At 44.6% G+C, this 27,023-nt stretch overlaps 1 protein-coding gene across 1 annotated transcript in view; it reads left to right on the top strand.

Annotated features, from left to right (window-relative positions):
- The window catches only part of slc23a1 (solute carrier family 23 member 1), a gene marked incomplete at its 3' end in the record, with an annotated part of 45,341 nt that overhangs the window by 5,500 nt on the left and 12,818 nt on the right, over window positions 1-27,023 (top strand). Inside the window, exons 5-7 of the mRNA XM_079247503.1 lie at window positions 14,932-15,113; window positions 16,154-16,274; window positions 16,358-16,514. Of these exons, the coding sequence (XP_079103629.1) occupies window positions 14,932-15,113; window positions 16,154-16,274; window positions 16,358-16,514 (460 nt within the window). The remainder of the gene's footprint in view (window positions 1-14,931; window positions 15,114-16,153; window positions 16,275-16,357; window positions 16,515-27,023) is intronic.

Genomic DNA, 27,023 nt, shown 5'->3' with positions numbered 1-27,023 from the left:
TGGAGATTAGATGGAGGTGGAATAGAAATAAGATGGAGGTGGATTAGAGATGAGCTGGAGGTGGAATGGAGATGAGCTGGAGGTGGAATAGAGATGAGCTGGAGGTGGAATGGAGATAAGATGGAGGTGGAATGCAGATGAGCTGGCGGTGGAATAGAAATATGATGGAGGTAGATTAGAGATGAGCTGGAGGTAGAATGGAGATGAGATGGAGGTGGAATGGAGATGAGATGGAGGTGGAATGGAGATGAGCTGGAGATGGAATGGAGATGAGCCTCAGGTAGAATGGAGATTAGAAGGAGGTGGAATAGAAATGAGATGGTGGTGGAATGGAGATGAGCTGGAGGTGGAATAGAGATGAGATGGAGGTGGAACAGAGATGAGCCTCAGGTAGAATGGAAAAGAGATGGAGGTGGAATAGAGATGAGCTGGAGGTGGAATATAGGTGAGATGGAGGTGGAATGGAAATGAGCTGGAGATGGAATTGAGATTAGCCTCAGGTAGAGTGGAAATGAGATGGAGGTGGAATGGAGATGAGATGGAGGTGGAATGGAGATGAGATGGATGTGGAATACAGATCAACTGCAAGTAAAATAGAGATAAGATGGAGGTGGAATAGAGCTGAGCTGGAGGTAGAATCAAGATGAGCCCTAGGTAGAATGGAGATGAGATGGACGTGGAATGGAGATGAGATGGAAGTGGAATGGAGATGAGCTGGAGGTGGAATGGAGATGATATGGAGGTGGAATAGAGATGAGATGGAGGTGGAATAGAGATGAGCCTCAGGTAAAATGGAGATTATATGTAGGTGGAATAGAAATGAGCTGGAGGTGGAATAGAAATGAGATGAAGGTGGAATGGAGATGAGCTGGAGGTGGAATAGAGATTAGCGTCAGGTAGAAGGGAAATGAGATGGAGGTGGAATCGAGATGAGATGGAGGTGGAATAGAGATGAGCTGGAGGTTGATTAGAGATGAGCTGGAGGTGGAATAGAGATTAGCTGGAGGTGGAATAGAGATTAGCCTCAGGTAGAGTGCAAATGAGATGGAGGTGGAATGGAGATGAGATGGAGGTGGAACGGAGATGAGATGGAGGTGGAATACAGATCAGCTGGAAGTAAAATAGAGATAAGATGGAGGTGGAATAGAGCTGAGCTGGAGGTAGAATCAAGATGAGCCCTAGGTAGAATGGAGATGAGATGGAGGTGGAATAGAAATGAGCTGGAGGTGGAATAGAAATGAGATGGAGGTGGAATGGAGATGAGCTGGAGGTGGAATAGAGATTAGCGTCAGGTAGAATGGAAATGAGATGGAGGTGGAATCGAGATGAGATGGAGGTGGAATGGAGATGAGCTGGAGGTGGAATGGAGATGAGCTGGAGGTGGAATAGAGATGAGCTGGAGGTGGAATAGAAATGAGCTGAAAGTAAAATAGAGATAAGATGAAGGTGGAATAGAGCTGAGCTTGAGGTGGAATAGAGATGAGCCCTATGTAGAATGGAAAATGAGATGGACGTGGAATGGAGATGAGCTGGAGGTGGAATGGAGATGATATGGAGGTGGAATGGAGTTGAGCTGGAGGTGGAATAGAGATGAGCCTCAGGTAGAATGGAGATGAGCTGGAGGTGGAATAGAGATGAGCCTCAGGTAGAATGGAGATTAGATGGTGGTGGAGTAGAGATGAGCTGGAGGTGGAATAGAAATGAGATGGTGGTGGAATGGAGATGAGCTGGACGTGGAATAGAGATGAGCCTCAGGTAGAGTGGAAATGAGATGGAGGTGGAATATAGATGAGATGGAGGTGGAATGCAGATGAGCTGGAGATGGAATAGAGATGAGATGGACGTGGAATGGAAATGAGATGGAGGTGGAATGGAGATGAGCTGGAGGTGGAAAAGAGATGAGATGGAGGTGGAATAAAGATGAGCCTCAGGTAGAATGGAAATGAGATGGAGGTGGAATAGAGATCAGCTGGAAGTAAAATAGAGATAAGATGGAGGTGGAATCGAGATGAGCTAGAGGTCGAAATGAGATGAGATGGAGGTTGAATAGACATGAGCTGGAGGTGGAATAGAGATGAGCTGGAGGTGGAAGGGAGATGAGCTGGAGGTGCAATGGAGATGAGATGGAGGTGGAATGGAGATAAGATGGAGGTGGATTAGAGATGAGCTGGAGGTGGAATAGAGATGAGCCTCAGGTAGAATGGAAAAGAGATGGAGGTGGAATAGAGATGAGCTGGAGGTGGAATGCAGATGAGCTGGAGGTGGAATGGAGATGAGATGGACGTGGAATGGAGATGAAATGGAGGTGGAATGGAGATGAGCTGGAGGTGGAATAGAGATGAGCTGGAGGTAGAATAGAGATGAGCCTCAGGTAGAATGGAGGTGAGATGGAAGTGGAATGGAGATGAGATGGAGGTGGAATGGAGATGAGATGGAGGTGGAATAGAGATTAGCTGGAGGTGGAATAGAGATGAGCCTCAGGTAGAATGGGAATGAGATGGAGGTGGAATGCAGATGAGCTGGAGATGGAATAGAGATGAGATGGAGGTGGAATAGAGATCAGCTGGAAGTAAAATAGAGATAAGATGGAGGTGAAATAAAGATGAGCTGGAGGTGGAATAGAGATGAGCCTCAGGTAGAATGGAGATGAGCTGGAGGTGGAATAGAGATGAGATGGAGGTGGAATGGAGATGAGATGGAGGTGGATTAGAGATGAGCTGGAGGTGGAACAGAGATGAGTCTCATGTAGAATGGAGATGAGATGGAGGTGGAATAGAGATGAGCTGGAGGTGGAATAGAGATGAGATGGAGGTGGAATGGAGATGAGCTGGAGGTGGAATAGAGATTAACTGGAGGTGGAATAGAGATGAGCCTCAGGTAGAATGGAAATGAGATGGAGGTGGAATAGAGATGAGATGGAGGTGGAATGTAGATTAGCTGGAGGTGGAATAGAGATGAGATGGAGTTGGAATGGAGATGAGCTGGAAGTCGAACGGAGATGAGATGGAGGTGGAATTGAGATGAGCTGGAGGTGGAAAAGAGATGAGCTGGAGGTGGAATAGAGATGAGCTGGAGGTGGAATAGAGATGAGATGGAGGTGGAATAGAGATGAGCTGGAGGTGGAATAGAGATGAGCCTCAGTTAGAATGGAGGTGAGATGGAGGTAGAATGGAGATGAGATGGAGGTGGAATGGAGATGAGATGGAGGTGGAACGGAGATGAGATGGAGGTGGAATGGCGATGAGATGGAGGTGGAATACAGATCAGCTGGAAGTAAAATAGAGATAAGATTGAAGTGGAATAGAGATGAGCCTCAGGTAAAATGGAGATTAGATGGAGGTGGAATAGAAATGAGATGGAGGATGAATGGAGATCAGCTGGAGGTAGAATCGAGATAAGATGGAGGTGGAATAGAGAATAGCTGGAGATAGAATAGAGATGAGCTGGATTTGGAATAGAGATGAGCCTCAGGTAGAATGGAGATGAGATGGAGGTGGAATAGAGATGAGAAGGAGGTGGAATAGAGATGAACTGGAGGTGGATTAGAGTTCAGCTGGAGGTCTAATAGAGATAAGATGGAGGTGGAATGGAGATGAGCCTCAGGTAGAATGGAGATGAGATGGAGGTGGAATGGAGATGAGCTGGAGATGGAATGGAGATGAGCTGGAGGTGGAACAGAGATTAGCTGGTGGTGGAATAGAGATGAGCCTCAGTTAGAATTGAAATGAGATGGAGGTGGAATAGAGATGAGCTGGAGGTGGAATGGAGATGAGATGGAAGTGGAATGGAGATGAGCTGGAGGTAGAATAGAGATGACTTTAGGGTAGAATGGAGATGAGATGGAGGTGGAATGGAGATGAGATGGAGGTGGAATGGAGATGAGCTGGAGGTGGAATGGAGATGAGATGGAGGTGGAATAGACATGAGTTGGAGGTGGAATGGAGATGAGCTGGAGGTGGAATAGAGATCAGCTGGAGGTAGAATAGAGATGAGCCTCAGGTTGAATGCAGATGAGATGGAGGTGGAATGGAGATGAGATGGAGGTGGAATAAAGATAAGATGGAGGTGGATTAGAGATGAGTTGGAGGTGGAATGGAGATGGGATGGAGGTGGAATAGAGATGAGCTTCAGGTAGAATGGATAGGAGATGGAGGTGGGATGGAGATAAGATGGACGTGGATTAGATATTAGCTGGAGGTTGAATAGAGATGAGCCTCAGTTAGAATGGAAATGAGATGGAGGTGGAATAGAGATGAGATTAAGGTGGAATAGAGTAGAGCCTCAGGTGGAATGGAGATGAGATGGAGGTGGAATGGAGATGAGCTGGAGGTGGAATGGAGATGAGATGGAGGTGGAATAGACATGAGATGGAGGTGGAATGGAGATGAGCTGGAGGTGGAATAGAGATCAGCTGGAGGTAGAATAGAGATGAGCCTCAGGTAGAATGGAGATGAGATGGAGGTGGAATGGAGATGAGATGGAGGTGGAATAAAGATAAGATGGAGGTGGATTAGAGATGAGTTGGAGGTGGAATGGAGATGGGATGGAGGTGGAATAGAGATGAGCTTCAGGTAGAATGGAGAGGAGATGGAGGTGGGATGGAGATAAGATGGACGTGGATTAGATATTAGCTGGAGGTTGAATAGAGATGAGCCTCAGTTAGAATGGAAATGAGATGGAGGTGGAATAGAGATGAGATTAAGGTGGAATAGAGTAGAGCCTCAGGTAGAATGGAGGTGAGATGGAGGTAGAATGGAGATGAGATGCAGGTGGAATGGAGATGAGATGGAGGTGGAACGGAGATGAGATGGAGGTGGAATGGAGATGAGATGGAGGTGGAATACAGATCAGCTGGAAGTAAAATAGAGATAAGATGGAGGTGGAATAGAGCTGAGCTGGAGGTAAAATCGAGATGAGCCCTAGGTAGAATGGAGATGAGATGGACGTGGAATGGAGATGAGCTGCAGGTGGAATAGAGATGAGATGGAGGTGGAATAGAGATGAGCCTCAGGTAAAATGGAGATCAGATGTAGGTGGAATAGAAATGAGCTAGAGGTGGAATAAAGATGAGCTGGAGATGGAATGGTGATAAGATGGAGGTAGAATCGAGATAAGATGGAGGTGGAATATAGAATAGCTGGAGGTAGAATAGATATGAGCCTCAGGTAGAATGGAGATGAGATGGAGGTTGAATGGGGATGAGCTGGAGGTGGAATAGAGATGAGCTGGAGGTGGAAACGAGATTAGCTGGAGATTAAATGGAGATAAGATGGAGGTGGAATACAGATGAGCTGGAGGTGGAATAGAGATGAGCTGGATTTGGAATAGAGATGAGCCTCAGGAATAATGGAAATGAGATGGAGGTGGAATAGAGATGAGATGGAGATGGAATGGAGACGACCTGGATGTGGAATGGAGATGAGCTGGAGGTGGAATAGAAATAAGATGGAGGTGGATTAGATATTAGCTGGAGGTTGAATAGAGATGAGCCTCAGTTAGAATGAAGATGAGATGGAGTTGGAATAGAGATGAGCTGGAGGTGGAATAGAGATCAGATGGAGGTATATTAGAGATGAGATGGAGGTGGAATAGAGATGAGATGGAGGAAGAATAGAGATGACCTTAAGGTAGAATGGAGATGAGATGGAGGTTGAATGGAGATTAGATTGAAGTTGAATGGAGATGAGATGGAGGTGGAATAGAGATGAACTGGAGGTGGATTAGAGTTCAGCTGGAGGTATAATAGAGATAAGATGGAGTTGGAATGGAGATGAGATGGAGGTAGAATAGAGATAAGATGGAGGTGGAATAGAGATGAGCCTCAGGTAGAATGGAGTTGAGATGGAGGTGGAATGGAGACGAGCTGGAGGTGGAATGGAGATGAGCTGGAGGTGGAACAGAGATGAGCTTCAGGTAGAATGGAAATGAGATGGAGGTGGAATAGAGTTGAGATGGAGGTGGAATGGAGATGACCTGGAGGTGGAATGGAGATAAGCTGGATGTGGAATAGAGATAAGTTGGAGGTGGATTAGATATTAGCTGGAGGTGGAATGGAGATGAGCTGGAGGTGGAATAGAGATTAGCTGGTGGTGGAATAGAGATGAGCCTCAGTTAGAATTGAAATGAGATGGAGGTGGAATAGAGATGAGACTAAGGTGGAATGGAGGTGAGCTGGAGGTGGAATGGAGATGAGATGGAGTTGGAATAGAGATGAGATGGAAGTGGAATGGACATGAGCTGGAGGTGGAATAGAGATCAGCTGGAGGTATATTAGAGATAAGATTGAGGTGGAATAGAGATGAGCTGGAGGTGGAATAGAGATGAGATGGAGGTTGAATAGAGATGAGCTGGAGGTGGAATAGACATGGGATGGAGGTGGAATAGAGATGAGATGGAGTTGGAATGGAGATGAGCTGCAGGTGGAATAGAGATTAGCTGGAGGTGAAATAGAGATGAGATGGAGGTGGAATGGAGATGAGATGGAGGTGGATTCGAGATGAGCTGGAGGTGGAATAGAGATAAGATGGAGGTGGATTAGAGATGAGCTGGAGGTGGAATAGAGATGAGCATCAGGTAGAATGGAGATGGGATGGAGGTGGAATGGAGATGAGATGGTGGTGGAATAGAGATGAGATGGAGGTGGAATGGAGATGAGATGGAGGTGGAATAGAGATGAGCTGGAGGTGGAATAGAGATGAGATGGAGGTGGAATGGAGATGAGCTGGAGGTGGAATGGAGATGAGATGGAGGTGGAATAAAAATGAGATGGAGGTGGAATAGAGATGAGATGGAGGTGGAATGGAGATGAGCTGGAGGTGGAATGGAGATGAGATGGAGGTGGAATAAAGATGAGATGGAGGTGGAATGGAGATGAGATGGTGGTGGAATAGAGATGAGATGGAGGTGGAATGGAGATGAGATGGAGGTGGAATGGAGATGAGATGGAGGTGGAATGGAGATGAGCTGGAGGTGGAATGGAGATGAGCTGGAGGTGGAATGGAGATGAGATGGAGGTGGAATAAAGATGAGATGGAGGTGGAATAGAGATGAGATGGAGGTGGATTCGAGATGAGCTGGAGGTGGAATAGAGATAAGATGGAGGTGGATTAGAGATGAGCCTCAGGTAGAATGGAGTTGAGATGGAGGTGGAATGGAGATGAGCCTCAGGTAGAATGGAGTTGAGATGGAGGTGGAATGGAGACGAGCTGGAGGTGGAACAGAGATGAGCTCCAGGTAGAATGGAAATGAGATGGAGGTGGAATAGAGTTGAGATGGAGGTGGAATGGAGATGACCTGGAGGTGGAATGGAGATAAGATGGAGGTGGAATAGAGATAAGTTGGAGGTGGATTAGATATTAGCTGGAGGTGGAATGGAGATGAGCTGGAGGTGGAATAGAGATTAGCTGGTGGTGGAATAGAGATCAGCTGGAGGTATATTAGAGATAAGATGGAGGTGGAATAGAGATGAGCTGGAGGTAGAATAGAGATGACCTTAAGGTAGAATGGAGATGAGATGGAGGTGGAACAGAGATGAGCTGGAGGTGGAATAGAGATGAGATGGAGGTGGATTCGAGATGAGCTGGAGGTGGAATAGAGATAAGATGGAGGTGGATTAGAGATGAGCTGGAGGTGGAAAAGAGATGAGATGGAGGTGGAATAGAGATGAGCTGGAGGTGGAATAGAGATGAGATGGAGGTGGAATGGAGATGAGATGGAGGTGGAATAGAGATGAGATGGAGGTGGAATGGAGATGAGATGGAGGTGGAATAGAGATGAGCTGGAGGTGGAATAGAGATGAGCTGGAGGTGGAATAGAGATGAGATGGAGGTGGAATGGAGATGAGATGGAGGTGGAATACAGATGAGATGGAGGTATATTAGAGATAAGATTGAGGTGGAATAGAGATGAGCTGGAGGTGGAATAGAGATGAGATGGAGGTTGAATAGAGATGAGCTGGAGGTGGAATAGACATGGGATGGAGGTGGAATAGAGATGAGATGGAGTTGGAATGGAGATGAGCTGCAGGTGGAATAGAGATTAGCTGGAGGTGAAATAGAGATGAGATGGAGGTGGAATGGAGATGAGATGGAGGTGGATTCGAGATGAGCTGGAGGTGGAATAGAGATAAGATGGAGGTGGATTAGAGATGAGCTGGAGGTGGAATAGAGATGAGCATCAGGTAGAATGGAGATGGGATGGAGGTGGAATGGAGATGAGATGGTGGTGGAATAGAGATGAGATGGAGGTGGAATGGAGATGAGATGGAGGTGGAATAGAGATGAGCTGGAGGTGGAATAGAGATGAGATGGAGGTGGAATGGAGATGAGCTGGAGGTGGAATGGAGATGAGATGGAGGTGGAATAAAAATGAGATGGAGGTGGAATAGAGATGAGATGGAGGTGGAATGGAGATGAGCTGGAGGTGGAATGGAGATGAGATGGAGGTGGAATAAAGATGAGATGGAGGTGGAATGGAGATGAGATGGTGGTGGAATAGAGATGAGATGGAGGTGGAATGGAGATGAGATGGAGGTGGAATAGAGATGAGATGGAGGTGGAATGGAGATGAGATGGAGGTGGAATGGAGATGAGCTGGAGGTGGAATGGAGATGAGATGGAGGTGGAATAAAGATGAGATGGAGGTGGAATAGAGATGAGATGGAGGTGGATTCGAGATGAGCTGGAGGTGGAATAGAGATAAGATGGAGGTGGATTAGAGATGAGCCTCAGGTAGAATGGAGTTGAGATGGAGGTGGAATGGAGATGAGCCTCAGGTAGAATGGAGTTGAGATGGAGGTGGAATGGAGACGAGCTGGAGGTGGCATGGAGATGAGCTGGAGGTGGAACAGAGATGAGCTCCAGGTAGAATGGAAATGAGATGGAGGTGGAATAGAGTTGAGATGGAGGTGGAATGGAGATGACCTGGAGGTGGAATGGAGATAAGATGGAGGTGGAATAGAGATAAGTTGGAGGTGGATTAGATATTAGCTGGAGGTGGAATGGAGATGAGCTGGAGGTGGAATAGAGATTAGCTGGTGGTGGAATAGAGATCAGCTGGAGGTATATTAGAGATAAGATGGAGGTGGAATAGAGATGAGCTGGAGGTAGAATAGAGATGACCTTAAGGTAGAATGGAGATGAGATGGAGGTGGAACAGAGATGAGCTGGAGGTGGAATAGAGATGAGATGGAGGTGGATTCGAGATGAGCTGGAGGTGGAATAGAGATAAGATGGAGGTGGATTAGAGATGAGCTGGAGGTGGAAAAGAGATGAGATGGAGGTGGAATAGAGATGAGCTGGAGGTGGAATAGAGATGAGATGGAGGTGGAATGGAGATGAGATGGAGGTGGAATAGAGATGAGATGGAGGTGGAATGGAGATGAGATGGAGGTGGAATAGAGATGAGCTGGAGGTGGAATAGAGATGAGCTAGAGGTGGAATAGAGATGAGATGGAGGTGGAATGGAGATGAGATGGAGGTGGAATACAGATGAGATGGAGGTGGAATGGAGATGAGATAGAGGTGGAATAGAGATGAGCTGGAGGTGGAATAGAGATGAGATGGAGGTGGAATAGAGTTGAGATGGAGGTGGAATGGAGATAAGCTGGAGGTGGAATAGAGATAAGTTGGAGGTGGATTAGATATTAGCTGGAGGTTGAATAGAGATGAGCCTCAGTTAGAATGGAAATGAGCTGGAGGTGGAATAGAGATGAGATGGAGGTGGAATGGACGTGAGCTGGAGGTGGAATGGAGATGAGATGGAGTTGGAATAGAGATGAGATGGAGGTGGAATGGCGATGAGCTGGAGGTGGAATAGAGATGAGATGGAGGAAGAATAGAGATTACCTTAATTTAGAATGGAGATGAGATGGAAGTGGAATGGAGATGAGATCGAAGTTGAATGGAGATGAGATGGAGGTGGAATAGAGATGAGAAGGAGGTGGAATCGAGATGAACTGGAGGTGGAATAGAGTTCAGCTGGAGGTATAATAGAGATAAGATGGAGTTGGAATGGAAATGAGCTGGAGGTGGAATGGAGATGAGATGGAGGTAGAATAGAGATAAGATGGAGGTGGAATAGAGATGGGCTGGAGGTAGAATAGAGATAAGATGGAGTTGGAATGGAAATGAGCTGGAGGTGGCATGGAGATGAGCTGGAGGTGGAACAGAGATGAGCTCCAGGTAGAATGGAAATGAGATGGAGGTGGAATAGAGTTGAGATGGAGGTGGAATGGAGATGACCTGGAGGTGGAATGGAGATAAGATGGAGGTGGAATAGAGATAAGTTGGAGGTGGATTAGATATTAGCTGGAGGTGGAATGGAGATGAGCTGGAGGTGGAATAGAGATTAGCTGGTGGTGGAATAGAGATCAGCTGGAGGTATATTAGAGATAAGATGGAGGTGGAATAGAGATGAGCTGGAGGTAGAATAGAGATGACCTTAAGGTAGAATGGAGATGAGATGGAGGTGGAACAGAGATGAGCTGGAGGTGGAATAGAGATGAGATGGAGGTGGATTCGAGATGAGCTGGAGGTGGAATAGAGATAAGATGGAGGTGGATTAGAGATGAGCTGGAGGTGGAAAAGAGATGAGATGGAGGTGGAATAGAGATGAGCTGGAGGTGGAATAGAGATGAGATGGAGGTGGAATGGAGATGAGATGGAGGTGGAATAGAGATGAGATGGAGGTGGAATGGAGATGAGATGGAGGTGGAATAGAGATGAGCTGGAGGTGGAATAGAGATGAGCTGGAGGTGGAATAGAGATGAGATGGAGGTGGAATGGAGATGAGATGGAGGTGGAATACAGATGAGATGGAGGTGGAATGGAGATGAGATAGAGGTGGAATAGAGATGAGCTGGAGGTGGAATAGAGATGAGATGGAGGTGGAATAGAGTTGAGATGGAGGTGGAATGGAGATAAGCTGGAGGTGGAATAGAGATAAGTTGGAGGTGGATTAGATATTAGCTGGAGGTTGAATAGAGATGAGCCTCAGTTAGAATGGAAATGAGCTGGAGGTGGAATAGAGATGAGATGGAGGTGGAATGGACGTGAGCTGGAGGTGGAATGGAGATGAGATGGAGTTGGAATAGAGATGAGATGGAGGTGGAATGGCGATGAGCTGGAGGTGGAATAGAGATGAGATGGAGGAAGAATAGAGATTACCTTAATTTAGAATGGAGATGAGATGGAAGTGGAATGGAGATGAGATGGAAGTGGAATGGAGATGAGATCGAAGTTGAATGGAGATGAGATGGAGGTGGAATAGAGATGAGAAGGAGGTGGAATCGAGATGAACTGGAGGTGGAATAGAGTTCAGCTGGAGGTATAATAGAGATAAGATGGAGTTGGAATGGAAATGAGCTGGAGGTGGAATGGAGATGAGATGGAGGTAGAATAGAGATAAGATGGAGGTGGAATAGAGATGGGCTGGAGGTAGAATAGAGATAAGATGGAGTTGGAATGGAAATGAGCTGGAGGTGGAATGGAGATGAGATGGAGGTAGAATAGAGATAAGATGGAGGTGGAATAGAGATGAGCCTCAGGTAGAATGGAGATGAGATGGAAGTGGAATGGAGATAAGATGGAAGTGGAATGGAGATGAGATCGAAGTTGAATGGAGATGAGATGGAGGTGGAATAGAGATGAGAAGGAGGTGGAATCGAGATGAACTGGAGGTGGAATAGAGTTCAGCTGGAGGTATAATAGAGATAAGATGGAGTTGGAATGGAAATGAGCTGGAGGTGGAATGGAGATGAGATGGAGGTAGAATAGAGATAAGATGGAGGTGGAATAGAGATGGGCTGGAGGTAGAATAGAGATAAGATGGAGTTGGAATGGAAATGAGCTGGAGGTGGAATGGAGATGAGATGGAGGTAGAATAGAGATAAGATGGAGGTGGAATAGAGATGAGCCTCAGGTAGAATGGAGATGAGATGGAGGTGGAATGGAGGTGAGCTGGAGGTGGAATGGAGATGAGCTGGAGGTGGAATGGAGGTGAGCTGGAGGTAGAATAGAGATAAGATGGAGGTGGAATAGAGTTCAGCTGGAGGTATAATAGAGATAAGATGGAGTTGGAATGGAGATGAGCTGGAGGTGGAATGGAGATGAGATGGAGGTAGAATAGAGATAAGATGGAGGTGGAATAGAGATGAGCCTCAGGTAGAATGGAGATGAGATGGAGGTGGAATGGAGGTGAGCTGGAGTTGGAATGGAGATGAGCTGGAGGTGGAATGGAGGTGAGCTGGAGGTGGAATGGAGATGAGCTGGAGGTGGAATGGAGATGAGATGGAGGTGGAATAAAGATGAGATGGAGGTGGAATGGAGATGAGATGGTGGTGGAATAGAGATGAGATGGAGGTGGAATGGAGATGAGATGGAGGTGGAATAGAGATGAGCTGGAGGTGGAATAGAGATGAGATGGAGGTGGAATGGAGATGAGCTGGAGGTGGAATGGAGATGAGATGGAGGTGGAATAAAGATGAGATGGAGGTGGAATAGAGATGAGATGGAGGTGGATTCGAGATGAGCTGGAGGTGGAATAGAGATAAGATGGAGGTGGATTAGAGATGAGCCTCAGGTAGAATGGAGTTGAGATGGAGGTGGAATGGAGATGAGCCTCAGGTAGAATGGAGTTGAGATGGAGGTGGAATGGAGACGAGCCTCAGGTAGAATGGAGTTGAGATGGAGGTGGCATGGAGATGAGCTGGAGGTGGAACAGAGATGAGCTCCAGGTAGAATGGAAATGAGATGGAGGTGGAATAGAGTTGAGATGGAGGTGGAATGGAGATGACCTGGAGGTGGAATGGAGATAAGCTGGAGGTGGAATAGAGATAAGTTGGAGGTGGATTAGATATTAGCTGGAGGTGGAATGGAGATGAGCTGGAGGTGGAATAGAGATTAGCTGGTGGTGGAATAGAGATCAGCTGGAGGTATATTAGAGATAAGATGGAGGTGGAATAGAGATGAGCTGGAGGTAGAATAGAGATGACCTTAAGGTAGAATGGAGATGAGATGGAGGTGGAACAGAGATGAGCTGGAGGTGGAATAGAGATGAGATGGAGGTGGATTCGAGATTAGCTGGAGGTGGAATAGAGATGAGATGGAGGTGGAATGGAGATGAGATGGAGGTGGAATAGAGATGAGATGGAGGTGGAATGGAGATGAGATGGAGGTGGAATAGAGATGAGCTGGAGGTGGAATAGAGATGAGATGGAGGTGGAATGGAGATAAGATGGAGGTGGATTACATATTAGCTGGAGGTTGAATAGAGATGAGATGGAGGTGGAATGGAGGTGAGCTGGAGGTGGAATGGAGATGAGATGGAGTTGGAATAGAGATGAGATGGAGGTGGAATGGCGATGAGCTGGAGGTGGAATAGAGATGAGATGGAGGATGAATAGAGATTACCTTAAGGTAGAATGGAGATGAGATGGAGGTGGAATGGAGATGAGATGGAAGTGGAATGGAGATGAGATGGAAGTGGAATGGAGATGAGATCGAAGTTGAATGGAGATGAGATGGAGGTGGAATAGAGATGAGAAGGAGGTGGAATCGAGATGAACTGGAGGTGGAATAGAGTTCAGCTGGAGGTATAATAGAGATAAGATGGAGTTGGAATGGAAATGAGCTGGAGGTGGAATGGAGATGAGATGGAGTTAGAATAGAGATAAGATGGAGGTGGAATAGAGATGGGCTGGAGGTAGAATAGAGATAAGATGGAGTTGGAATGGAAATGAGCTGGAGGTGGAATGGAGATGAGATGGAGGTAGAATAGAGATAAGATGGAGGTGGAATAGAGATGGGCTGGAGGTAGAATAGAGATAAGATGGAGTTGGAATGGAAATGAGCTGGAGGTGGAATGGAGATGAGATGGAGGTAGAATAGAGATAAGATGGAGGTGGAATAGAGATGAGCCTCAGGTAGAATGGAGATGAGATGGAAGTGGAATGGAGATGAGATGGAAGTGGAATGGAGATGAGATCGAAGTTGAATGGAGATGAGATGGAGGTGGAATAGAGATGAGAAGGAGGTGGAATCGAGATGAACTGGAGGTGGAATAGAGTTCAGCTGGAGGTATAATAGAGATAAGATGGAGTTGGAATGGAAATGAGCTGGAGGTGGAATGGAGATGAGATGGAGGTAGAATAGAGATAAGATGGAGGTGGAATAGAGATGGGCTGGAGGTAGAATAGAGATAAGATGGAGTTGGAATGGAAATGAGCTGGAGGTGGAATGGAGATGAGATGGAGGTAGAATAGAGATAAGATGGAGGTGGAATAGAGATGAGCCTCAGGTAGAATGGAGATGAGATGGAGGTGGAATGGAGGTGAGCTGGAGGTGGAATGGAGATGAGATGGAGGTGGAACGGAGATGAGCTGGAGGTGGAATGAAGATAAAATGGAGGTGGAATGGAGATAAAATGGAGGTGGAATGGAGATAAGATGGAGGTGGAATGGAGATGAGATGGCAGTGGAATGGAAATGAGATGGCAGTGGAATGGAGATGATATGGAGGTGGAATCAAAACGAGCCTGAGGTGGAATTGTAGAATTTAATGAGGAATTGGGAAGGGCTTTCAACGAAAAAGTCCTTTACTGCCACAGCGATTCTAAACAAAGGGATTTGGTCAGTATGATTTAGTCTGGACTTTGTTGATTCTTTAGACTGTATTTGAGTAAGTCATAAATAGTAGTTCCGTCAGAATCAAGATGTCAGTAGTAGTTCCTCCTTGTGTCAGGTTCCTACTTGTTTTTAGAGGTCCAGTTTGTTGTTTCATTGACAAAGTGAGGTTGAATGGGAGCTGTGGATGATCACTCAGGATTGGATATCAAGAGTTCCATTTCCTCAGTGGAACTGGTCCTCTTCTGTGTGGTCACTGGTGTCACTTGCTGTCTGGTACACGCCGGGTTTATTGGTTTTATTGTTTGCAGATTCAGGGGGCCATCATTGTGTCCAGTCTGGTGGAGGTTCTGATTGGTCTGTGTGGATTACCAGGTCTGCTGTTGAAGTACATTGGTCCACTGACCATCACACCAACCGTCTCCCTGATTGGCCTGTCCGCGTTCACTACAGCCGGGGACAGAGCCGGATCCCACTGGGGCCTGGCGGGGCTGTGAGACACCTGTCTGTCTGTCTGTGTGTCTGTCTGTCTGAACACCTGTCTGTCTGTCTGAACACCTGTCTGTCTGTCTGTCTGTCTGAACACCTGTCTGTCTGTCTGAACACCTGTCTGTCTGTCTGTCTGTCTGTCTGTCTGAACACCTGTCTGTCTGTCTGTCTGTGTGTCTGTCTGTCTGAACACCTGTCTGTCTGTCTGTCTGAACACCTGTCTGTCTGTCTGAACACCTGTCTGTCTGTCTGTGTGTCTGTCTGTCTGAACACCTGTCTGTCTGTCTGAACACCTGTCTGTCTGTCTGTGTGTCTGTCTGTCTGAACACCTGTCTGTCTGTCTGTCTGAACACCTGTCTGTCTGTCTGAACACCTGTCTGTCTGTCTGAACACCTGTCTGTCTGAACACCTGTCTGTCTGTCTGTCTGTCTGTCTGTCTGAACACCTGTCTGTCTGTCTGTCTGTGTGTCTGTCTGTCTGAACACCTGTCTGTCTGTCTGTCTGAACACCTGTCTGTCTGTCTGTCTGAACACCTGTCTGTCTGTCTGAACACCTGTCTGTCTGTCTGTCTGAACACCTGTCTGTCTGTCTGAACACCTGTCTGTCTGTCTGTCTGAACACCTGTCTGTCTGTCTGTCTGAACACCTGTCTGTTTGTCTGTCTGTCTGAACACCTGTCTGTCTGTCTGTCTGAACACCTGTCTGTTTGTCTGTCTGTCTGAACACCTGTCTGTTTGTCTGTCTGTCTGAACACCTGTCTGTCTGTCTGTCTGAACACCTGTCTGTCTGTCTGAACACCTGTCTGTCTGTCTGTCTGAACACCTGTCTGTCTGTCTGAACACCTGTCTGTCTGTCTGTCTGTCTGAACACCTGTCTGTCTGTCTGTCTGAACACCTGTCTGTCTGTCTGTCTGTCTGAACACCTGTCTGTCTGTCTGTCTGAACACCTGTCTGTCTGTCTGTCTGAACACCTGTCTGTCTGTCTGTCTGTCTGAACACCTGTCTTTCTGGTCTTTAGACAGACTAGTGTGGTTTTGTCTCCTCAGGTGCATCCTGCTCATTGTGCTGTTTGCTCAGTACCTGAGAACAACATCACTTCCTGTTCCAGTCTACAGGAGAAAGAAAGGACTCACCTTCTCCAAAGTTCAGATCTTCAAGATGTTTCCTGTAAGAATGAACAGCGGCAACAGGGCGTAGGTTAATGATGATGTCAACGTGATGTTAATGGTCTGTCATTGATCCTCTTTCAGATCATCCTGGCCATCATGCTGGTCTGGTTTGTCTGCTACATCCTCACTCTGACTGACTTGTTGCCTATTGACCCAAATCACTATGGACACCGCGGCCGAACTGATGCCCGCGGCAACATCATGATGTCATCGCCCTGGTTCAGGATGTCCTACCCTTGTAAGTCTTAGAGTGAGACTGTCAGAGGTTTTAAATCAGTTGATGAAGATGAAGATGATGATGGTGGTGTGGTTATGATGAAGATGATGATGGTGGTGTGGTTATGATGAAGATGATGATGGTGGTGTGGTTATGATGAAGATGATGATGGTGGTGTGGTTATGATGAAGACAATGATGGTGGTGTGGTTATGATGAAGATGATGATGGTGGTGTGGTTATGATGAAGATGATGATGGTGGTGTGGTTATGATGAAGATGATGATGGTGGTGGGGTTATGATGAAGATGATGATGGTGGTGTGGTTATGAAGATGATGATGGTGGTGTGATGAAGATGATGATGGTGGTGTGGTTATGATGAAGATGATGATGGTGGTGTGGTTATGATGAAGATGATGATGGTGGTGTGGTTATGATGAAGATGATGGTGGTGTGGTTATGATGAAGATGAAGATGGTGGTGTGGTTATGATGAAGATGATGATGGTGGTGTGGTTATGATGAAGATGATGATGGTGGTGTGGTTATGATGAAGACAATGATGGTGGTGTGGTTATGATGAAGATGATGATGGTGGTGTGGTTATGATGAAGATGAAGATGGTGGTGTGGTTATGATGAAGATGAAGATGGTGGTGTGGTTATGATGAAGATGATGATGGTGGTGTGATGAAGATGATGATGGTGGTGTGGTTATGATGAAGATGATGATGGTGGTGTGGTTATGATGAAGATGATGTTGGTGGTGTGGTTATGATGAAGATGATGATGGTGGTGTGGTTATGATGAAGATGATGATGGTGGTGTGGTTATGATGAAGATGATGATGGTGGTGTGGTTATGATGAAGATGATGATGGTGGTGTGGTTATGATGAAGATGATGATGGTGGTGTGGTTATGATGAAGATGATGATGGTGGTGTGGTTATGATGAAGATGATGATGGTGGTGTGGTTATGATGAAGATGATGATGGTGGTGTGGTTATGATGAAGATGATGATGGTGGTGTGGTTATGATGAAGATGATGTTGGTGGTGTGGTTATGATGAAGATGATGATGGTGGTGTGGTTATGATGAAGATGATGATGGTGGTGTGGTTATGATGAAGATGATGATGGTGGTGTGGTTATGATGAAGATGATGATGGTGGTGTGGTTATGATGAAGATGATGATGGTGGTGTGGTTATGATGAAGATGATGTTGGTGGTGTGGTTATGATGAAGATGATGATGGTGGTGTGGTTATGATGAAGATGATGATGGTGGTGTGGTTATGATGAAGATGATGATGGTGGTGTGGTTATGATGAAGATGATGATGGTGGTGTGGTTATGATGAAGATGATGATGGTGGTGTGGTTATGATGAAGATGATGATGGTGGTGTGGTTATGATGAAGATGATGATGGTGGTGTGGTTATGATGAAGACGATGATGGTGGTGTGGTTATGATGAAGATGATGATGGTGGTGTGGTTATGATGAAGATGATGATGGTGGTGTGGTTATGATGAAGATGATGATGGTGGTGTGGTTATGATGAAGATGATGATGGTGGTGTGGTTATGATGAAGATGATGATGGTGGTGTGGTTATGATGAAGATGATGATGGTGGTGTGGTTATGATGAAGATGATGAAGATGGTGGTGTGGTTATGATGAAGATGAAGATGATGATGGTGGTGTGGTTATGATGAAGATGATGATGGTGGTGTGGTTATGATGAAGATGAAGATGATGATGGTGGTGTGGTTATGATGATGATGATGATGATGGTGGTGTGGTTATGATGAAGATGAAGATGATGATGATGGTGGTTTCGTTATGATGAAGATGATGTTGGTGGTGTGGTTATGATGAAGATGATGATGGTTGTGTGGTTATGATGAAGATGAAGATGATGATGGTGGTGTGGTTATGATGAAGATGATGATGGTGGTGTGGTTATGATGAAGATGAAGATGATGATGGTGGTGTGGTTATGATGAAGATGATGATGGTGGTGTGGTTATGATGAAGATGATGATGGTGGTGTGGTTATGATGAAGATGATGATGGTGGTGTGGTTATGATGAAGATGATGATGGTGGTGTGGTTATGATGAAGATGATGTTGGTGGTGTGGTTATGATGAAGATGATGATGGTGGTGTGGTTATGATGAAGATGATGATGGTGGTGTGGTTATGATGAAGATGATGATGGTGGTGTGGTTATGATGAAGATGATGATGGTGGTGTGGTTATGATGAAGATGATGATGGTGGTGTGGTTATGATGAAGATGATGATGGTGGTGTGGTTATGATGAAGATGATGATGGTGGTGTGGTTATGATGAAGATGATGATGGTGGTGTGGTTATGATGAAGATGATGATGGTGGTGTGGTTATGATGAAGATGATGATGGTGGTGTGGTTATGATGAAGATGATGATGGTGGTGTGGTTATGATGAAGACAATGATGGTGGTGTGGTTATGATGAAGATGATGATGGTGGTGTGGTTATGATGAAGATGATGATGGTGGTGTGGTTATGATGAAGATGATGATGGTGGTGTGGTTATGATGAAGATGATGATGGTGGTGTGGTTATGATGAAGATGATGATGGTGGTGTGGTTATGATGAAGATGATGATGGTGGTGTGGTTATGATGAAGATGATGATGGTGGTGTGGTTATGATGAAGATGATGAAGATGGTGGTGTGGTTATGATGAAGATGAAGATGATGATGGTGGTGTGGTTATGATGAAGATGATGATGGTGGTGTGGTTATGATGAAGATGAAGATGATGATGGTGGTGTGGTTATGATGATGATGATGATGATGGTGGTGTGGTTATGATGAAGATGAAGATGATGATGATGGTGGTTTCGTTATGATGAAGATGATGTTGGTGGTGTGGTTATGATGAAGATGATGATGGTTGTGTGGTTATGATGAAGATGAAGATGATGATGGTGGTGTGGTTATGATGAAGATGATGATGGTGGTGTGGTTATGATGAAGATGAAGATGATGATGGTGGTGTGGTTATGATGAAGATGATGATGGTGGTGTGGTTATGATGAAGATGATGATGGTGGTGTGGTTATGATGAAGATGAAGATGATGATGGTGGTGTGGTTATGATGAAGATGATGTTGGTGGTGTGGTTATGATGAAGATGAAGATGGTGGTGTGGTTATGATGAAGATGATGATGGTGGTGTGGTTATGATGAAGATGATGTTGGTGGTGTGGTTATGATGAAGATGATGATGGTGGTGTGGTTATGATGAAGATGATGATGGTGGTGTGGTTATGATGAAGATGATGATGGTGGTGTGGTTATGATGAAGACAATGATGGTGGTGTGGTTATGATGAAGATGATGATGGTGGTGTGGTTATGATGAAGATGATGATGGTGGTGTGGTTATGATGAAGATGATGATGGTGGTGTGGTTATGATGAAGATGATGATGGTGGTGTGGTTATGATGAAGATGAAGATGATGATGGTGGTGTGGTTATGATGAAGATGATGATGGTGGTGTGGTTATGATGAAGATGATGAAGATGGTGGTGTGGTTATGATGAAGATGAGATGATGTTGGTGGTGTGGTTATGATGAAGATGATGATGGTGTGGTTATGATGAAGATGAGATGGTGGTGGGGTTATGATGAAGATGATGATGGTGGTGTGGTTATGATGAAGATGATGATGGTGGTGTGGTTATGATGAAGATGATGATGGTGGTGTGGTTATGATGAAGATGATGATGGTGGTGTGGTTATGATGAAGACAATGATGGTGGTGTGGTTATGATGAAGATGATGATGGTGGTGTGGTTATGATGAAGATGATGATGGTGGTGTGGTTATGATGAAGATGATGATGGTGGTGGGGTTATGATGAAGATGATGATGGTGGTGTGGTTATGAAGATGATGATGGTGGTGTGATGAAGATGATGATGGTGGTGTGGTTATGATGAAGATGATGATGGTGGTGTGGTTATGATGAAGATGATGATGGTGGTGTGGTTATGATGAAGATGATGGTGGTGTGGTTATGATGAAGATGAAGATGGTGGTGTGGTTATGATGAAGATGATGATGGTGGTGTGGTTATGATGAAGATGATGATGGTGGTGTGGTTATGATGAAGACAATGATGGTGGTGTGGTTATGATGAAGATGATGATGGTGGTGTGGTTATGATGAAGATGATGATGGTGGTGTGGTTATGATGAAGACAATGATGGTGGTGTGGTTATGATGATGATGGTGGTGTGGTTATGATGAAGATGAAGATGGTGGTGTGGTTATGATGAAGATGAGATGGTGGTGTGGTTATGATGAAGATGATGATGGTGTGGTGTGATGAAGATGATGATGGTGGTGTGGTTATGATGAAGATGAAGATGGTGGTGTGGTTATGATGAAGATGATGATGGTGGTGTGGTTATGATGAAGATGAAGATGGTGGTGTGGTTATGATGAAGATGATGATGGTGGTGTGGTTATGATGAAGATGATGATGGTGGTGTGGTTATGATGAAGATGATGATGGTGGTGTGGTTATGATGAAGATGATGATGGTGGTTGTGGTTATGATGAAGATGATGATGGTGGTGTGGTTATGATGAAGATGATGATGGTGGTGTGGTTATGATGAAGATGATGATGGTGGTTGTGGTTATGATGAAGATGATGATGGTGGTGTGTGGTTATGATGAAGATGATGATGGTGGTGTGGTTATGATGAAGATGATGATGGTGGTGTGGTTATGATGAAGATGATGATGGTGGTGTGGTTATGATGAAGATGATGATGGTGGTGTGGTTATGATGAAGATGATGTTGGTGGTGTGGTTATGATGAAGATGATGATGGTGGTGTGGTTATGATGAAGATGATGATGGTGGTGTGGTTATGATGAAGATGATGATGGTGGTGTGGTTATGATGAAGATGATGATGGTGGTGTGGTTATGATGAAGATGATGTTGGTGGTGTGGTTATGATGAAGATGATGATGGTGGTGTGGTTATGATGAAGATGATGATGGTGGTGTGGTTATGATGAAGATGATGATGGTGGTGTGGTTATGATGAAGATGATGATGGTGGTGTGGTTATGATGAAGATGATGATGGTGGTGTGGTTATGATGAAGATGATGATGGTGGTGTGGTTATGATGAAGATGATGATGGTGGTGTGGTTATGATGAAGACGATGATGGTGGTGGTGGTTATGATGAAGACGATGATGGTGGTGTGGTTATGATGAAGATGATGATGGTGGTGTGGTTATGATGAAGATGATGATGGTGGTGTGGTTATGATGAAGATGATGATGGTGGTGTGGATATGATGAAGATGATGATGGTGGTGTGGTTATGATGAAGATGATGATGGTGGTGTGGTTATGATGAAGATGATGATGGTGGTGTGGTTATGATGAAGATGATGAAGATGGTGGTGTGGTTATGATGAAGATGAAGATGATGATGGTGGTGTGGTTATGATGAAGATGATGATGGTGGTGTGGTTATGATGAAGATGAAGATGATGATGGTGGTGTGGTTATGATGATGATGATGATGATGGTGGTGTGGTTATGATGAAGATGAAGATGATGATGATGGTGGTTTCGTTATGATGAAGATGATGTTGGTGGTGTGGTTATGATGAAGATGATGATGGTTGTGTGGTTATGATGAAGATGAAGATGATGATGGTGGTGTGGTTATGATGAAGATGATGATGGTGGTGTGGTTATGATGAAGATGAAGATGATGATGGTGGTGTGGTTATGATGAAGATGATGATGGTGGTGTGGTTATGATGAAGATGATGATGGTGGTGTGGTTATGATGAAGATGATGATGGTGGTGTGGTTATGATGAAGATGATGATGGTGGTGTGGTTATGATGAAGATGATGATGGTGGTGTGGTTATGATGAAGATGATGATGGTGGTGTGGTTATGATGAAGATGATGATGGTGGTGTGGTTATGATGAAGATGATGATGGTGGTGTGGTTATGATGAAGACGATGATGGTGGTGTGGTTATGATGAAGACAATGATGGTGGTGTGGTTATGATGAAGATGATGATGGTGGTGTGGTTATGATGAAGATGATGATGGTGGTGTGGTTATGATGAAGATGATGATGGTGGTGTGGTTATGATGAAGATGAAGATGATGATGATGGTGGTTTCGTTATGATGAAGATGAAGATGATGATGGTGGTTTCGTTATGATGAAGATGATGATGGTGGTGTGGTTATGATGAAGATGATGATGGTGGTGTGGTTATGATGAAGATGATGATGGTGGTGTGGTTATGATGAAGATGATGATGGTGGTGTGGTTATGATGAAGATGAAGATGGTGGTGTGGTTATGATGAAGATGATGATGGTGGTGTGGTTATGATGAAGACAATGATGGTGGTGTGGTTATGATGAAGATGATGATGGTGGTGTGGTTATGATGAAGATGAAGATGATGATGGTGGTGTGGTTATGATGAAGACAATGATGGTGGTGTGGTTATGATGAAGATGATGATGGTGGAGTGGTTATGATGAAGATGAAGATGATGATGGTGGTGTGGTTATGATGAAGATGAAGATGGTGGTGTGGTTATGATGAAGATGATGTTGGTGGTGTGGTTATGATGAAGATGATGATGGTGGTGTGGTTATGATGAAGACAATGATGGTGGTGTGGTTATGATGAAGATGATGATGGTGGTGTGGTTATGATGAAGATGAAGATGATGATGGTGGTGTGGTTATGATGAAGACAATGATGGTGGTGTGGTTATGATGAAGATGATGATGGTGGTGTGGTTATGATGAAGATGATGATGGTGGAGTGGTTATGATGAAGATGAAGATGATGATGATGGTGGTTTCGTTATGATGAAGATGAAGATGATGATGATGGTGGTTTCGTTATGATGAAGATGAAGATGATGATGATGGTCGTTTCGTTATGATGAAGATGATGATGGTGGTGTGGTGATGATGACGATGAAGATGATGATGGTGGTGTGGTTATGATGAAGATGATGAAGATGGTGGTGTGGTTATGATGAAGATGATGATGGTGGTGTGGTTATGATGAAGATGATGATGGTGGTGTGGTTATGATGAAGATGATGATGGTGGTGTGGTTATGATGAAGATGATGATGGTGGTGTGGTTATGATGAAGATGATGATGGTGGTGTGGTTATGATGAAGATGATGATGGTGGTGTGGTTATGATGAAGATGATGATGGTGGTGTGGTTATGATGAAGATGAAGATGGTGGTGTGGTTATGATGAAGATGATGATGGTGGTGTGGTTATGATGAAGATGATGATGGTGGTGTGGTTATGATGAAGATGATGATGGTGGTGTGGTTATGATGAAGATGATGATGGTGGTGTGGTTATGATGAAGATGAAGATGAAGATGGTGGTGTGGTTATGATGAAGATGATGATGGTGGTTTGGTTATGATGAAGATGATGATGGTGGAGTGGTTATGATGAAGATGAAGATGATGATGATGGTGGTTTCGTTATGATGAAGATGAAGATGATGATGATGGTGTGGTTATGATGAAGATGATGAAGATGGTGGTGTGGTTATGATGAAGATGATGATGGTGGTGTGGTTATGATGAAGATGATGATGGTGGTGTGGTTATGATGAAGATGATGATGGTGGTGTGGTTATGATGAAGATGATGATGGTGGTGTGGTTATGATGAAGATGATGATGGTGGTGTGGTTATGATGAAGATGATGAAGATGGTGGTGTGGTTATGATGAAGATGATGATGGTGGTGTGGTTATGATGAAGATGATGATGGTGGTGTGGTTATGATGAAGATGATGATGGTGGTGTGGTTATGATGAAGATGATGATGATGATGGTGGTGTGGTTATGATGAAGATGATGATGGTGGTGTGGTTATGATGAAGATGATGATGGTGGTGTGGTTATGATGAAGATGATGATGGTGGTGTGGTTATGATGAAGATGATGATGGTGGTGTGGTTATGATGAAGATGAAGATGGTGGTGTGGTTATGATGAAGATGATGATGGTGGTGTGGTTATGATGAAGATGATGATGGTGGTGTGGTTATGATGAAGATGATGTTGGTGTGTGGTTATGATGAAGATGAAGATGATGATGGTGGTGTGGTTATGATGAAGATGATGATGGTGGTGTGGTTATGATGAAGATGATGATGGTGGTGTGGTTATGATGAAGATGATGAAGATGGTGGTGTGGTTATGATGAAGATGATGATGGTGGTGTGGTTATGATGAAGATGATGATGGTGGTGTGGTTATGATGAAGATGAAGATGGTGGTGTGGTTATGATGAAGATGATGATGGTGGTGTGGTTATGATGAAGATGATGATGGTGGTGTGGTTATGATGAAGATGAAGATGGTGGTGTGGTTATGATGAAGATGATGATGGTGGTGTGGTTATGATGAAGATGAAGATGATGATGGTGGTGTGGTTATGATGAAGATGAAGATGATGATGTGGTGGTGTGGTTATGATGAAGATGATGATGGTGGTGTGGTTATGATGAAGATGATGATGGTGGTGTGGTTATGATGAAGATGATGATGGTGGTGTGGTTATGATGAAGATGATGATGGTGGTGTGGTTATGATGAAGATGATGAAGATGGTGGTGTGGTTATGATGAGATGATGATGGTGGTGTGTGGTTATGATGAAGATGATGATGGTGGTGTGGTTATGATGAAGATGATGATGGTGGTGTGGTTATGATGAAGATGATGATGGTGGTGTGGTTATGATAAGATGATGATGGATGGTGTGGTTATGATGATGATGATGATGGTAGTGTGGTTATGATGAAGATGATGATGGGTGGTGTGGTGATGATGACGATGAAGATGATGATGGTGGTGTGGTTATGATGAAGATGATGATGGTGGTGTGGTTATGATGAAGATGATGAAGATGGTGGTGTGGTTATGATGAAGATGATGATGGTGGTGTGGTTATGATGAAGATGATGTTGGTGGTGTGGTTATGATGAAGATGATGATGGTGGTGTGGTTATGATGAAGATGATGATGGTGGTGTGGTTATGATGAGATGATGTTGGTGGTGTGGTTATGATGAAGATGATGATGGTGGTGTGGTTATGATGAAGATGATGATGGTGGTGTGGTTATGATGAAGATGATGATGGTGGTGTGGTTATGATGAAGATGATGATGGTGGTGTGGTTATGATGAAGATGATGATGGTGGTGTGGTTATGATGAAGATGATGATGGTGGTGTGGTTATGATGAAGATGATGATGGTGGTGTGGTTATGATGAAGATGATGATGGTGGTGTGGTTATGATGAAGATGATGATGGTGGTGTGGTTATGATGAAGATGATGAAGATGGTGGTGTGGTTATGATGAAGATGAAGATGATGATGGTGGTGTGGTTATGATGAAGATGATGTTGGTGGTGTGGTTATGATGAAGATGATGAAGATGGTGGTGTGGTTATGATGAAGATGAAGATGATGATGGTGGTGTGGTTATGATGAAGACAATGATGGTGGTGTGGTTATGATGAAGATGATGATGGTGGTGTGGTTATGATGAAGATGATGATGGTGGTGTGGTTATGATGAAGATGATGATGGTGGTGTGGTTATGATGAAGATGATGATGGTGGTGTGGTTATGATGAAGACAATGATGGTGGGTGTGGTTATGATGAAGATGATGATGGTGGTGTGGTTATGATGAAGATGAAGATGGTGGTGTGGTTATGATGAAGATGATGATGGTGGTGTGGTTATGATGAAGATGAAGATGGTGGTGTGGTTATGATGAAGATGATGATGGTGGTGTGGTTATGATGAAGATGATGATGGTGGTGTGGTTATGATGAAGATGATGATGGTGGTGTGGTTATGATGAAGATGATGATGGTGGTGTGGTTATGATGAAGATGATGATGGTGGTGTGGTTATGATGAAGATGATGATGGTGGTGTGGTTATGATGAAGATGATGATGGTGGTGTGGTTATGATGAAGATGATGTTGGTGGTGTGGTTATGATGAAGATGATGATGGTGGTGTGGTTATGATGAAGATGAAGATGGTGGTGTGGTTATGATGAAGATGATGATGGTGGTGTGGTTATGATGAAGATGATGATGGTGGTGTGGTTATGATGAAGACAATGATGGTGGTGTGGTTATGATGAAGACAATGATGGTGGTGTGGTTATGATGAAGATGATGATGGTGGTGTGGTTATGATGAAGATGATGATGGTGGTGTGGTTATGATGAAGATGATGAAGATGGTGGTGTGGTTATGATGAAGATGATGATGGTGGTGTGGTTATGATGAAGATGATGATGGTGGTGTGGTTATGATGAAGATGATGATGGTGGTGTGGTTATGATGAAGATGATGATGGTGGTGTGGTTATGATGAAGATGATGATGGTGGTTTGGTT

This window comes from Telmatherina bonti (assembly GCF_933228915.1).
Source record: "Telmatherina bonti genome assembly, chromosome: 10".
In the NCBI taxonomy this organism is placed as follows: domain Eukaryota; kingdom Metazoa; phylum Chordata; class Actinopteri; order Atheriniformes; family Telmatherinidae; genus Telmatherina; species Telmatherina bonti.
The sequence above is the reverse complement of the archived record's forward strand: the minus strand, read 5'-3'. Positions and strand labels throughout refer to the sequence as shown.